This window comes from Tauraco erythrolophus (assembly GCF_009769465.1).
Source record: "Tauraco erythrolophus isolate bTauEry1 chromosome 30 unlocalized genomic scaffold, bTauEry1.pri scaffold_44_arrow_ctg1, whole genome shotgun sequence".
Classification (NCBI taxonomy): domain Eukaryota; kingdom Metazoa; phylum Chordata; class Aves; order Musophagiformes; family Musophagidae; genus Tauraco; species Tauraco erythrolophus.
This window is the reverse complement of record NW_028238561.1, coordinates 934,873-947,826: the sequence shown is the minus strand read 5'-3', so window position 1 is coordinate 947,826 and position 12,954 is coordinate 934,873. Positions and strand designations below refer to the sequence as shown.

Genomic DNA, 12,954 nt, shown 5'->3' with positions numbered 1-12,954 from the left:
GTTCAACCAGTTGGGCATTGCAGAAAACAGAGATATCACATTAAAAACAACCAAGCGACAGGGTCATCTATGTCTCTCTGAAAAAGTCCATCTTTCTTCTACACTGGCATGAGGACGCACAAAATTCTCAGTGCTTTGCAAAACTTGCAAAGTTTTGGGAAGTTCCACCAACACAGACTTGCCCTTTACGCTCACGTTGAGGTGTGATGGTACCTCCAGTGTTTTTCCCGTTCTTTGCCCAGCACACGAGCACCTCAGCCCCGTCGGAGGTGACAGCAGGGTGGAAGGACAGCATTTCCAAACCCCGGTGGGTGCAACCAGGAACGGCGTGCAGAGGTATGAGACGGGGAAGGGTTCAGAAACTCCCACCTTGCAATTTCCAGGTACGGGAAATGCTAACAAGCTGTGGCTTGCAGCACGTGTGTCACCACCTCTGATGAAAAAAGACCTCAGATATGTATTAGAAGGGCTGCCCAGGCTCTTGGATCACTGCAACAGACCCATCCTCTGCAAACCCTCCTTGGAGACAAGGGCAGATAACATCACAATGGTTCTTGCGGGAAATACGAGGGAGAAGACCAGTATAAGACAAGTATAAAGTAATGGCATTTCTATGCCATCTTTAGTGGAGGTGTAATTGTTTCCACTTGGCAAGGACAGAGCCTTTTGGAGGTGCCACCTGCATGGTGGCACCCAGCAGAGATCAGGGTCTCTTGTGCTCAGTGTCTGTGGTGAAGAGGGTTTGGTGCCCAAAGAGGAGAGGGAGATTCACAGAGAGAGGAGGAGGAGAAGGAGGTCAGGAAGAGGCTGCAATGGAGCCCGTACCTGAACTGTGCTCCCTGCCTTAAAGTCCTCCTTGTTGTCAGTGGTGCGGTATAGACAAGCGACAACAACCTGATGGGTTTGTCTGACGTGTCTAACAGATGCCTCCAGGTCATCACAACGAGCTGCTTCTTGGGTGAAGCTGAAATTGGAGGCAGTTGGGCAATGCTGTAAAGCGGCGATATTCCTAAAACCACTCATTACCTGCCCGGTGCCGAGGAATTGCCGACAGCCCTCAGGCACGCTGGGCGCTACTGGCTTGATCAGCCCCAGTGAGATGAGGGTCCTGGTGCAGATCTGCTGCTAGACACCCTTGGGGTGCCTGGCCTGGGGGGCAAGAGCTGGATTTTTGGTGCCTCTCATGGTTTTGAGGTTCCTCCACACAGTTTCTATGGGTACTTCAAGAGCTCAGCCATGTCTGCAGACCACAACCACCCTTCCCGAGACTCAGCAGTTCCCGGGAAATTGCATGCTGGATGTGGTCCTGAAAACCATTGTTACACCATCCAGGAGGGCCACCTTGACCTCAACTTCAATGACTTCGTGACACTGCTAACTGGGCAGGCATCAACCTTCCTGCAAGCTTGCATGAGTGCCACAGGAGTGTGTTGTGCTCCCTGGAGAGATGGTCTCCTTGGTGGGGTTGTGGGGGGGATGACGCTGAGGTTACCTCCAGGAATGCTCCTAGTGGAATGGCGTGCAGTCCCCACCATGGATGTGGTCCACAGAACAGTTTTCTGGTCCAAGCTGAGAGGGCTGGATGGATGGGCTAGAAGACCAGCAGGGGTTGGATTAATGGCCAGAAGACCAGCACAAGACTCTGCCTGAGCTCTGCAAGGGTTTTAACCATCAGCTGCAACATATACCAGCTACATTAGAGGTTTTTCTCCTTGCAGAGGAAGTTTTCTGCACCGACTGGGAAGAGCAGAGCCAGCCTAGTTTGGGGAAACACCTCCTGTTTTGCCCATCCTCAACCAGCTTTTCCCCCTTGGCCATGACATGGGTGTCCTCTGGATGCAGAATCACTTGTAAGCAGGAAAAATGCATTAAGACCCATGACAACAGCAGTTCACAACAGAACACAGCCTTTACCGCAAGAACAAGCCAGGGTGCTCTTAGGGAAAATAAAAGTTGCACACAGAAGTTTCTATCTTTATATACAGTTTCTAGTCCGTGGGAAATTCCAAGATTTAAAATTTTCTCCCTAAATCCCAATGAAAACTCAAATTTCAAAGCTTTCCCACACAAACAAGCACTTTTCCGGAGCGCTCCCTCCCAACCCTACTGAATCACTTGCTCCCCAGCCAAGATGAAACACCCGGTCGGTTTCCATCTTGGAGTTTTCCTCCAGTAAAATATTTTCACTGAAACCCTGATGGGCTCCAGCAGAGCACAAGGATCTTGTCCCTGGCTGAGCGATCTAGGAGATGTCTTGCAGCATCAGCAAACCATTTCTGGGTACTAAATACGCTCTAATCCAGCTCTTTTCCTCACCGAACGCTTGGGTTCCACCATTCCACGGGTGCCCCAGCACAAGCAAGAGCAACGTGTTGCATGTGGCAGCACAGGTGGGAAGGGCAAGTGCAATGGCCAGATCCAGCCCTGCAGCCTGCCAGAGCTCCAGAAGGGCTTGGAGAGGGTCCAGCACCCTGCAGCAGTTGTGCCATGTCTGCGTGGGCAGCAGACCTCGCTCTCAGCTCCCTTTGGGCTGGACCGAAGTGGTGCCTGCCAAGCAGCTGAACTTGTAGCTGTTTGACACGGCTGAGACATGTGAGAAGGCTTCTTGGCTTGAGCTAAAGGACTGGGAAATCCTTTCCTCTGTGGCTCCAGGATGGCAAAACCTCTAGGCTGCCCAGCTCCCGTGGTGGCTGCTTGTGCCAGGTCCCAGCCAGAGCATCGCTGGTCAGATGATGCTCAAAGGTGCTCAGGAACCAGACCTCAGAGCATGTCCCTTGGCTTCCCCAAGCAGAAACCACATCTAGCAACCAGAACATCCGTCCTGCCCTGATCCTGGGCTAAAACCTGCTGTGAAACACGGCAAACCACATGGTGACAAACCCTGCCGTGCCCTCTTCACGAATCTGCCAGCCACTTCCTTGTAAGTGTCTATTTTGAAAGAGTTTTGCAACCGTTGTCAAAAAGCATGGGGAGCCCTGCCAGGGCTCAGGTCCTCAGGGCACAACCAACTCCGGTCACCCTGAACCAGATCTTTGCTTGCCATGGCTACCAGGCCGCTTGCCTGATGCCTGCATCCCTCTCCTTCCCCTCCGCAGCTCCAGCAAGCAGATGTTTGCTCAACCCCGGTGGCCTTGGGCCCAGGATGGCAGCTTGCTGCAGCCACTTCAGCATGGCTTACAGGGAGGTTCTCCCTGCAAGGAGACCTACAGAGCCAGGCAAAAGCTGGGCTAGCGCACGTTCCTGTGACCCTAAGCAACACTGAGTCTCCCTGGTCACCTTAGTGACTGCTCTAGAATTAAAAATCAAGTACCTGGGGTCTCATCCCCACTGCCTGGTGGCCACATCTGAGGGTCTAGCCATCATTCCTTTTTGGAAATCCCTGGCCCATCCCACACACCGTAACTCATCCTCATTCTTCCCCACCTCCAGGATGATAAAAATGACCAAAAGTACCATTTCCTGAAATTGCTACAAAATTCTGCAACTGAGCAGACAGTCCCTGACACCCTGTTGTGAAACGCCCCGGACCTTCTCTAGCTGTTTTGCGCATCAAAGTGCTCGTGTTGTGAAACGCGGTGGTGTCCCCACCGGTGAGGGCTGGCGTCCAGGTGGCCACTGTGTGTGGACCGCGGCTGCATCCCCCAGGAGCTTCTCTGTGTCAGCTCATCTGGAGCTCCTGGAGCTTGTCCCAGGCCTGGCCATGGCCCCGTTTTGTGTCTGAGATTAGCACCGCGTTTGGCAGGTTAAACAAACCCCCCCCAAACGAGTCAGCTGAATCAGCAGGCAGAGCATTTTAATGAAGAAGCACTGGAAAATCTCGTTTTGCTCCTGATCCAAAGCTGCTCCGAGCCAAAGTGCCTGCATCGGGTCTCTGCGATACCAAGAAACAACAATAACAACAAAAAGAAGCCACAAAGTGAGGACACAGCCCTAAAAACGTAAAAATACACCTTTCAGCCCCACCTTGGGTGGTGAGAAACCACCCTTGGCACAGGTTGTTGTTAACCTGAGGAAATGAAATGAAGTTCTTGGAGCCCCACCAGGTTGGGAACCTGCCCCATACTAGTTGTCTTTCTTAAAGAGCTGTTTGCTGCAGGCAGGAGATGGTCCCTCAGCACCAGGACACTGCCCTCAGCACCAATTCTGTCCCCATCTCCATGTCACACAGGCAACCCCGGCCATGCTGTCATTGCTGGGCTCCGTGGAGCAGTGGGACAGGGGGATGTTTTTGGGTGTACAGGACCATAGGGTGCTTGTGTGCACCAGGTCTGCAAGGATGGGGGTGCCTTGGGGCTGAGCAGTGCTGGCTCATTGGAGAAGCACAGGCATGATGCTGTGGGTCCCCTTTGCCTCATGGCATGAAAAGACACCCCTACAGAGGGGAGTAAACCAGGTGAAATTGGACAAGTTAAGAGGAACAGACATCTGGTGGGAGATGATGGAGAATTGCAACCCCAAGAGCCAGGTGAAGAGGACCCAGGTGCAGAGACATGGAGAGTGGGATCGAGTGCACCTCCAGCAAGTTTGCTGAGGACATCAACTGTGTGGTGTGGTGAACACACTGGAGGGAAGGGGTGTCATCCAGAGGAACCTGGACAGGCTGGAGAGATGGGCCTGTGTGAACCTCATGATGTTCAACAAGGCCAAGAGCAAGGTCCTGCATGTGGGTTGGGGCGATCCCAAGTACAGGACAGGCTGGGCGAGAATGGATGGAGAGCAGCACAGAGGAGAAGGACTTGGGAGTGTTAGTTAATGAGAAGCTCAACGTCAGGAGGACATGGAGCTGTTGAAGCAAGTCCAGAGGAGGCCACGGAGATGATCCGAGAGCTGGAGGACCTCTGCTCTGGAGACAGGCTGGGAGAGTTGGGGCTGTTCAGCCTGGAGAAGAGAAGCCTCCAGGGAGACCTTCCAGCACCTTCCAGTACCCAAAGGGGCTACAGGAAAGCTGGAGAGGGGCTTTGGACATGGATGTGTAGTGACAGGACACGGGGCAATGGCTTTCAACAGAGAGGGGAGATTTTGATGCGATAAGGAAGAAATTCTTCCCTCTGAGGGTGGTGAGGCACTGGACCAGATTTCCCAGAGAAGCTGTGGCTGCCCCATCCCTGGAAGTGTTCAAGGCCAGGTTGGATGAGGCTTTGGGCAACCTGGTGTAGGGGAGGGTGCCCCTGACCATGGCAGGGGGGTTGGAACTGGATGATCTTGAAGGTCCCTTCCAACCCACACCATCTATCCTTCTGTGACACGGCCATGCCCTCGCCATCTCCCTGCCACCCAGCCAGAGTACGTGACACACCCACCTTGCAGGAAAAGCCGCAGAGGCCCCTTTTAAGGAACTTCCCGGAACCTTAAGCAACGCAGAAGTATGTAATGAAGATTGACTGGAATTGGATGAAACAGACATTTCACAACCGGTGGAGCGGCGCAGGTGCGTGGCCGGGCTATAAGAGCTGCCGCGCGCGAGACCAGCCCCACTCCAGCCTGAGTGGATCTCGCTACTTCGCCAAGATGAGCAAGGCAAGTCCAATGGTGACATGGGTGTTTAAGGTCTTTTTTCCAGGTGCCAGTTGGGCCATTGGAGATGCAAGGACCCTCAAGGAGCCTCTTCTCACCGTGTGAGCTGCCATCAGTCACTGGCAGAGGATAACCATCTCTGCTCAGGCTCATCCGAGCACAACTTGAGAGGAGATGTCTCCTCTTGGAAGAGGTTCTCTGCAGCACAATCTGACCACCAAAGGGGCTCCTGGACATCAGATCTCATATTCTGCATCTCTACAGAGGTTTCCACAGCACCACCAGCTATTCTGGGAGCCTTCCTCCAAGAGTACCTGACTTATAGAAGGCACATTTCAGGATGGGTGGGGGGAGAAATCAGGTCTGAGCGATTTTCTGTAGCTGCACACCCCTGAGCAGAAGGAGGCAAAGGCTGCAACTCCCTTCAGTATCCTTTGGCTGACAGAGAAAACTCAATACAAACAGCTCAAATTTATCCAAAAAAAGAGAACAACTGAACAAAACCAAGTTGTGTCCCCATCTGGTGTGAAGCAGATGGCTGTACTGGAATCTCCCTGGTTTACGTCAGACTTGCATCTATTGCAGCTCCTGATGTTATTCAGTGTAATCGTTTCTCTTCCAGATCTCCCAGACCCAGGAACCGCTCTCTGAGCTGGAGAAGGCCATGAATGGCATCATTGATGTCTTCCACCAGTACTCAGTTCAGGAGGGGCACAGGGACACCCTGAGCAAGAAGGAGCTGAAGCTCCTGATTGAGAAGCAGCTCGCGAACTACCTGAAGGTGAGTGGAGTCAAAGTGGGGTTTCTCATGGCCAAAATAGGGAGGGAGTTGGGCTGGACCCCATTGCCTGAAGATCTCCAGGATTTGGATTCACCCTCTTCCCACTCTGCTCTCCTGCCCCAACACCTTCTGCCTGGATCCTCCCTGTCCAACCATCTCCTTCCAAAGATGTTCCATAAAGGCAGATGAAGGAAACCCTCACAGGTCTGGGTGAGCCCACAGATATTTACCCTCATCGCCTTATCTGCAAAAATTCAGGATCATATTGCCTGAGCAGTGGGTGATGGTGGCACAAGGATGGAACCACTCATAGCACCAGGCTGTTTGGGATCTGGCACCTTTGAGAGACCCAGTGAGACCAAGGAGAGGCTGGAGTTGTGAATGAGGGGACTTTGCCCTCACCCTGTCCCTTCCTTTGCAGCATGTGAAAAACAGGGGCACCATTGATGAAATCATGAAGGACCTTGACGTCAACAAGGACCAGCAGGTCAGCTTCAGCGAGGTGATGATGCTGATCACCCGTGTGACCATCGCCACCCATGAACACCTCCATGCTGTTGAAGACCAGCAGCAGCAGCAGCAACAGCAGCAGCACAAGCACCAACACCACCATTGAGGCGTGTAGCCCCTGGCCAAAGGCACCCAGGCAGCACTCGTAGCCCCTGGATTTCTCCCCTCCATCCCTCTCTTTCCACCTCCCTTCTCCTTCCTTCACTTCTGATGGTTTTGCTGCCAAATAAAGATTTACCGTGAGGCTCTCAAAGTCTCTTCTGCGTGTCTGTGTGGGTTTTCCTCGAGGCAAGTCCTGCACCTTACTCTCTCCCAACCATGGCTTTAAACCAGGCAGATCTACCTCAGAGACAGGTTGCAGGTTCTCAGGGGTGAGGTGGACACTTGAGGAGGGGAGGGTTCATTGCAGCAGATGCTCACAATACTCCTTAAGTCAAAATGCGCTTCATAAGTGCCTATAATTTGACAGATCTTTGCATTCCCAACTGGAAAAAAAAAAAAGCCCATTTTGGGCTCAAAACACTCTGCATGTCTCCTAGGACTGAGCTGCAGTGGTAGGCAAGAGCTGAAAGGAAGGGTGGGGGTGAAGGAGCACACTTTTCTGAAGGAACACCCTTTTTAGGGCATTTTTGCTCTGCACAGCCCTGGCATGGGGCTGGAAGGGAGCTGGAGGGCGGTGGGTGCGTCCAGTTTGGCTACAGCCAGTAGCCAGGGTTTGTGTGGACAAGAATTGAGAACAACCCCAGCTCCTCGTGCAGAGCATCTCGAGTCTGCACAGAGGAGGTGTCCCCAGTTGAGAGCTGCTTTCCAGAGCGGGTGGCTGGAAACACCTACGATGCTGCTGGGCAGCCTCCCACCCTGCAACGCTTAGAGCCTGGCTACTGATTTGGGTGGGTGGAAAAAGGAACAGTTGTGATTTCCTAAGGGTGAGTCAAAGCCCTGAAATCGCCCCGCTCTGAAGGAACCTGTCACAAGCTTCCCCAAACCAGCAGCACTGAAGCAAGACCACCATCCACCCCCACCGGTTAACACAAGGCTGCCCCAAGCTTGCTTCACCGCGGCTAGCCAGGTTGCTTCAGCTTCCTTTGGAGTCAGTTTTGACATCTGAAGTGTCAAACACCCTCTTACGAGGTGAAAAAAATCTGCTGCAAGGACCAGAGTTTGCTCAGCTCTGCCTGAGCAGGGTGGTAGGTCCCCTCTGGAGCCAAATCCTGAACCCCAACACTCAATCCTGCACCCCATCCTACAACACTTTAAGGTCTTTGGAGCAGGCAGGAGCCCCGCACCCAAGGGAGAGGTTCATTGTCACCACCCTGCCAGGGCAGAAGCACATCATCTCCAAGAGCCAAGCTGTGCCCAGGACCAGCCCATAAGGACACATCCAGCTTTCAGGACAAGGGTGGTTCGGGTCCCATCTGCAGCAGATGAGCTTTCAGGAGCTCAGCACCCTGTTGGTGGGTGCTCAGCCCTTCCATTCCCTGTGGCAGAGAAGTCTCCCTGTGCTGTGGCCAAGCACACAAATCTGAGTGCTGGGAGCACCCACAAACCACCCTGGGACCTTCCACCAGGATCCAGGCAGGAACCAGCCTCAAAGCTCACAGTGCTTATGCAACAGGATATTTGCTGAAACAGCAGGACTTGATGCTCCCCTGAAACCCAAAGGTGCAGGACTTCTGTTGTGTCCCCAGCCAGGGCTGTTGGACCATCACACTAGGGGTGGTGAAGAATGAGCCATCACACACCCTGAGCACAGAAGGACCAGGACACCAACGCAGGGCTCTGAGCAAGCAGAGACAATTGCCAGGTCCTCCTGTAAGAGCAAGAGCAGTCCCCAAATCCATATACATCCTTTCACCCCAGCAGAGCTCACAGCTCCAGAGCAGACGAGGTGCCAAAGCAACACAAGTAAGGAGGTGCTGATAGTCCCCAATCACACTGCATCCCATAATGCAGAGGGATGCTCGCACAGAGTCGTGGGTGAGGTGCTCTGCTGCCCGTTTGGGGATGGCATATGGGTTCCTCCAGCCTCGCTGCCCCAGGAGCGGTTCTCGGGGGGTAGCCCCCAGCCCCACCTGACTTCACCCCCACGTTACGAGGGAGGATTCGGCCTCTGCGAGCTGAGGACCAGGCTCCTGCTGCCACCTGGTGGCACGTGCCACCGAGGCCTTTGGGGTGGCCACCGGCCCCGGAACAACCAGGGGAGCTCCTCGATGTCACATCCCAGGGACACAGCAGCTGAGCCCATCGATCACAGGCAGACCCCCGTCCTGTGACTCCCACCCTGTTCATCACGTTCCCAGTTTCTACACCACCAGTGCTGTTCACAATTACTAAGATTATTCTGATTTACGTGTCAGAAACAAAAAACCGAATTTTTTGGGCTAACTGGCATCATGAGGACATGCATCCATTTGCAAACACCCAAAGCTCCTCTTTCTCAGCCCCCTGCTAAAGCCACCACACGATTTTGCTGGTGAGGGCTCCTTTCTTTCTCAAGGCCCATGGCAGGGGGATTGGAACTAGATGATCTTTGAGGTCCCTTCCAACTCAAATCATTCTACGATTCACTTTCCTTACCTGTGTCATATGGGGAGCAGGAGAAGGAATAAGCACTGTGGTTCCTCCAGGGTACAGGTCAAAGCAGCAGGCGCATGGTGGATGCAGATAAATGCTAAATCCTCCTCCTTTCCCTGTTCGGGGAGGTTGTACCCCACATCCCACTCCCTGAGCTTTGCCTCGGTGAAGTGCAATGCCATCATCTTGTGTTTGTACCCAGCCAAGGGTCCCAGCCCAAGGACAATCCTCCCCTAACTGCCACCCTGTCCTGTTCCATCAAAACAGCCCCAGGGTGGCTCTGCCAGCTCCTCAGACCACTGACCCCTTCACAAAGCTCCAAGGCTGGAGCCTCCAGGGCTGAGTTTTATGAACGACTCTGCAACGAGGGGATGTGATCCAGCTGGGGCTGAGCTGTGCCTCCCAGCTGCGACCCATCCCAGCCTCAATATCCCCATCCTGCCTGGTCCCCCTGCCCACCACAGACTCCCTCCACCCACTGTTGACTTCCTCCCCCTGCTGCAGACCCCTTTTTCCCCCACGGACCCCTGGTTGACAGAGGAAGAGTTGCGTAACGCCCAACTCTGTGGCATTTTGGGACTTTGATGCACCATGCACGTTGCCTTCGTTATCAGTCTTAGACACTCGGATAGGGATGAGCCACAGTGGGGTAAAACTGGTTGGTCCTGGGATGCCAGTGAGGCCCGTGGCCAGGAGCTGACCTGCTGCCATGGGCAAACCCATGCCCAGAGCCCAGCAAAGCCACCCTGATGCTGCTGTGGATGGGGACGTGCTGCCGCGGGATGGCACCGTGGTGACGGCAGGCTCGGAGGGAGTAGCCAGCGGAAGGGACTGGCTCTGAGTGATTCAGAGTAATTTTCCTCCTAATTCCCCTCATTCCCTGGGCGGACGTGTACTAATCAGGGCGGCAGCGGCGGAGGGAGGAGTACGGTGGTTGTAGGTGCCATTGCCATGCGTTGCTTTCCCATCATCCTCCGCAAACGCTTCCTGCCTGGTGCAGTGGCTTCTGCACTGCCATCCCTGGCCACTCCTGCAGTATCCCTGTTCCTGGGGTCCTTCCCATGCATCATCCCCATGGCAAGGTGATGTTCTTCCAAGGTCGTTCGTATAGAGACAAGGACCCGGCGACATAAAGCCTTAAACCCTGAGCACTTGGCCATCGGCATGACTCCAGCCCATGAGAAAACATTCCTTTGGCTGCGTATCCATCAAGGTCACAGCTGGGAGCAGCCGGCATTCTTTGTCATGGGAGAGGCATCGTTGAGGTGTCGGTTTCTCCATGGGATTTGTGCTAAGCAACCCAACAAGGCCATACCCCAAAAGGTTGAGGGGTAAATTGTGCTGCTGTCTGTTCCTGGTTGCCTGGCCATCCCAAATACAGTCCCCCAGGGCTGGAGCTCTCCCAAAAGCTCCAGCTCCAGGGGACCATAAGTTGCCAGAGCAGCCCCTGGGCTGATCCGACTTCCACCGAAGGCATCCGCGTGCCAGGCAGCCCTTCCTCCAGAAGGCCTGCAGTGACTTGCTGCCTCTTGCCTCGCTGTGCCAGGGTAAAATTTAGCTCTAGACCACAGTCTGCATCTCATTTCCAACCCACTTAATTGCAGAGATGTCTTGTGCCGCACTGGTGGTGTCAGCGGCGGTGTGTGGGCGGCACAGGTCGGCTCCAGCAACCCCTCCTCTCCCAAACACGCTGCTACGAACCTGGCCCTGCCAACGCCACCTGGGAAGGTTGATGTGGAGCATGATCTCATCTGGCTTCATACTGTATCTGGCAATCTTGAGACGGTGCCCGAGCCCGTAATGAAAGCCGGCACGCCCTTCATAGCAGGGAGGGCTTGTTACACCCCCTTTCCAGGTGAGCAAACCTGGGGTCATTGACTTCTCTGGGACCACACAGAGAATTGGCCGGGAGCCAGGCATCCTGCCCTGGCTGCCTCGCTGTGCCATCGCCGCGGTTCCCGTGCCTTGTTCTTTCTCCGGGAGCCCTGGGATAGCCTGGGCCCATGAGTGTCTTGATGTGCTCCATCGGGACTGAAATGCAGCCCGGTCCCGTGCACAGCTTGGATCGTTCCATCGGAGTCAAAATGCAGCCTGGCACTGGATTGCTCCATCGGAGTCAAAATTCACGCGGTGGCTGTCCCTGTCCCATCAAGATGTGTTGTAAGTGACTCTCCCACGGGAGGGAGCTCGTAACCCCGTCGGCCGTGGCCACCTGGGGCTGGCGTCACCGGGCGTCCCCGCACTGCTGTCACTCTTGGGAGAAGGTTGCCCTGTTTCAAAAGCAGCTCAGTGCTCTTCCTCCTTTCTCACAGAAGAAGCTACAGCTCTGCTGCTGCTGTTGGCCGAGCTGGGCAAATGTGAACGCAGTCTGGGCCCAGTAGCAGCCCGTAAGAGACATGTGGGACAGCCTCAAAAATAAGATTAAACCCACCTTTCCTGCAGGAAGTTATTTTGTCTATGACATTTTCTAAGTTTCAGCATTACAACGCCCCTCAAACTCCCAAATTGCCGTGGTTGTAAAGGAAGAAAAAACCTTTTGGGAGAAGCTAAATGCAAACTTTCATATATGAAGAAAACTTCTGGTTAGGGTTTTTTTTTTTTTGTCCAAGGAGATGTCTCTGGTGCGAACCCCTGTGCAAACCCCTGTGCTCCCAGCTCAGATCGCTGAGCATCGCTGGCGGAGAGCGGAGCTGCACGCTGACCTACATATCTCTTTCCCAGGTGTGCTGGTAAACATCCTCCCCGGGAAAGGACAATAAGGGAGGCTCCGTGGGAAGTGCAGAAATGCGGAGAGGCAGCCAGAGAACAGGACTGACCGGAAGAAATCCTCACCCTCCACCCACTCCCCGGCAGCCTGCAAGGAGCTTGCACGGAGCTGCTCCCACCAGTCCGATCCGCGCCCGTCGGCTAGTTGATGCAGGTGAGCAGGGTGAGTCTCCGTCGTTTCTTTTTGTACTTGAAATGAGCTTTTATGTTTTCGGGGGTCATTTTGCAACCAGCCCTTCCCAGCAAGGCTCGGGGCAGCAGGGACTAAAGACACAAGCACAGGATTAGCCCCCGTGGATTCCCTCCGCCCAGCCCCGAGCGCGGCGGGCGTGTAGACACGGCACTTTCTTCAGCTGCAAGAGCTGATTCATTCCACCCGACAAGCGCCTGAGATGGCTGCGGGGAGCTTCATCCTTTTAATTTAAGCAGAGAGTGGGAAAGTGGAGAAATGAAGTCAATTAAGGTGAAAGTCCTGAGAGTAGCCAGGGCAGTGGGCAACTCAGCTTTCACCATCCAGCAAAAGGAGTGGGTTTTTTTTTTTTACCTCTGGCAAAGAAATTTAGAAAGGCTGAAACTCAACTGAACGTGTTTTGAGTTACTGGAAGGGAACGTGGAGGTTTTCCCGCAGGCAGAGCTGCCACCTTGCTGTGTCCTCAAGTTTTGCTCCTCTCCAGGACTGGAGACATGTCTAAGCTCATTAAAGCCATCACGGACATGATGGAGAGTTACCAGGGCAACGGCAGGAAGGGGAAGAAGTCTGAGCCCTTCAGTAGAAGTGAGTTCAAGAAGCTGATCCAGCAGGAGTTCGC

General features: G+C 54.1%; 1 protein-coding gene across 1 annotated transcript; it reads left to right on the top strand.

Annotated features, from left to right (window-relative positions):
• Positions 1-5,472: 5,472 nt before the first annotated feature.
• Positions 5,473-7,058, top strand: LOC104378834 (protein MRP-126). Its single transcript, XM_086630392.1, has 3 exons — positions 5,473-5,517; positions 6,137-6,295; positions 6,717-7,058. The coding sequence occupies exons 1-3, from the start codon at positions 5,509-5,511 to the stop codon at positions 6,909-6,911; spliced, it is 363 nt and encodes a 120-aa protein (XP_086486518.1). The 5' UTR covers positions 5,473-5,508; the 3' UTR covers positions 6,912-7,058.
• The last annotated feature ends 5,896 nt before the right edge of the window (positions 7,059-12,954 follow it).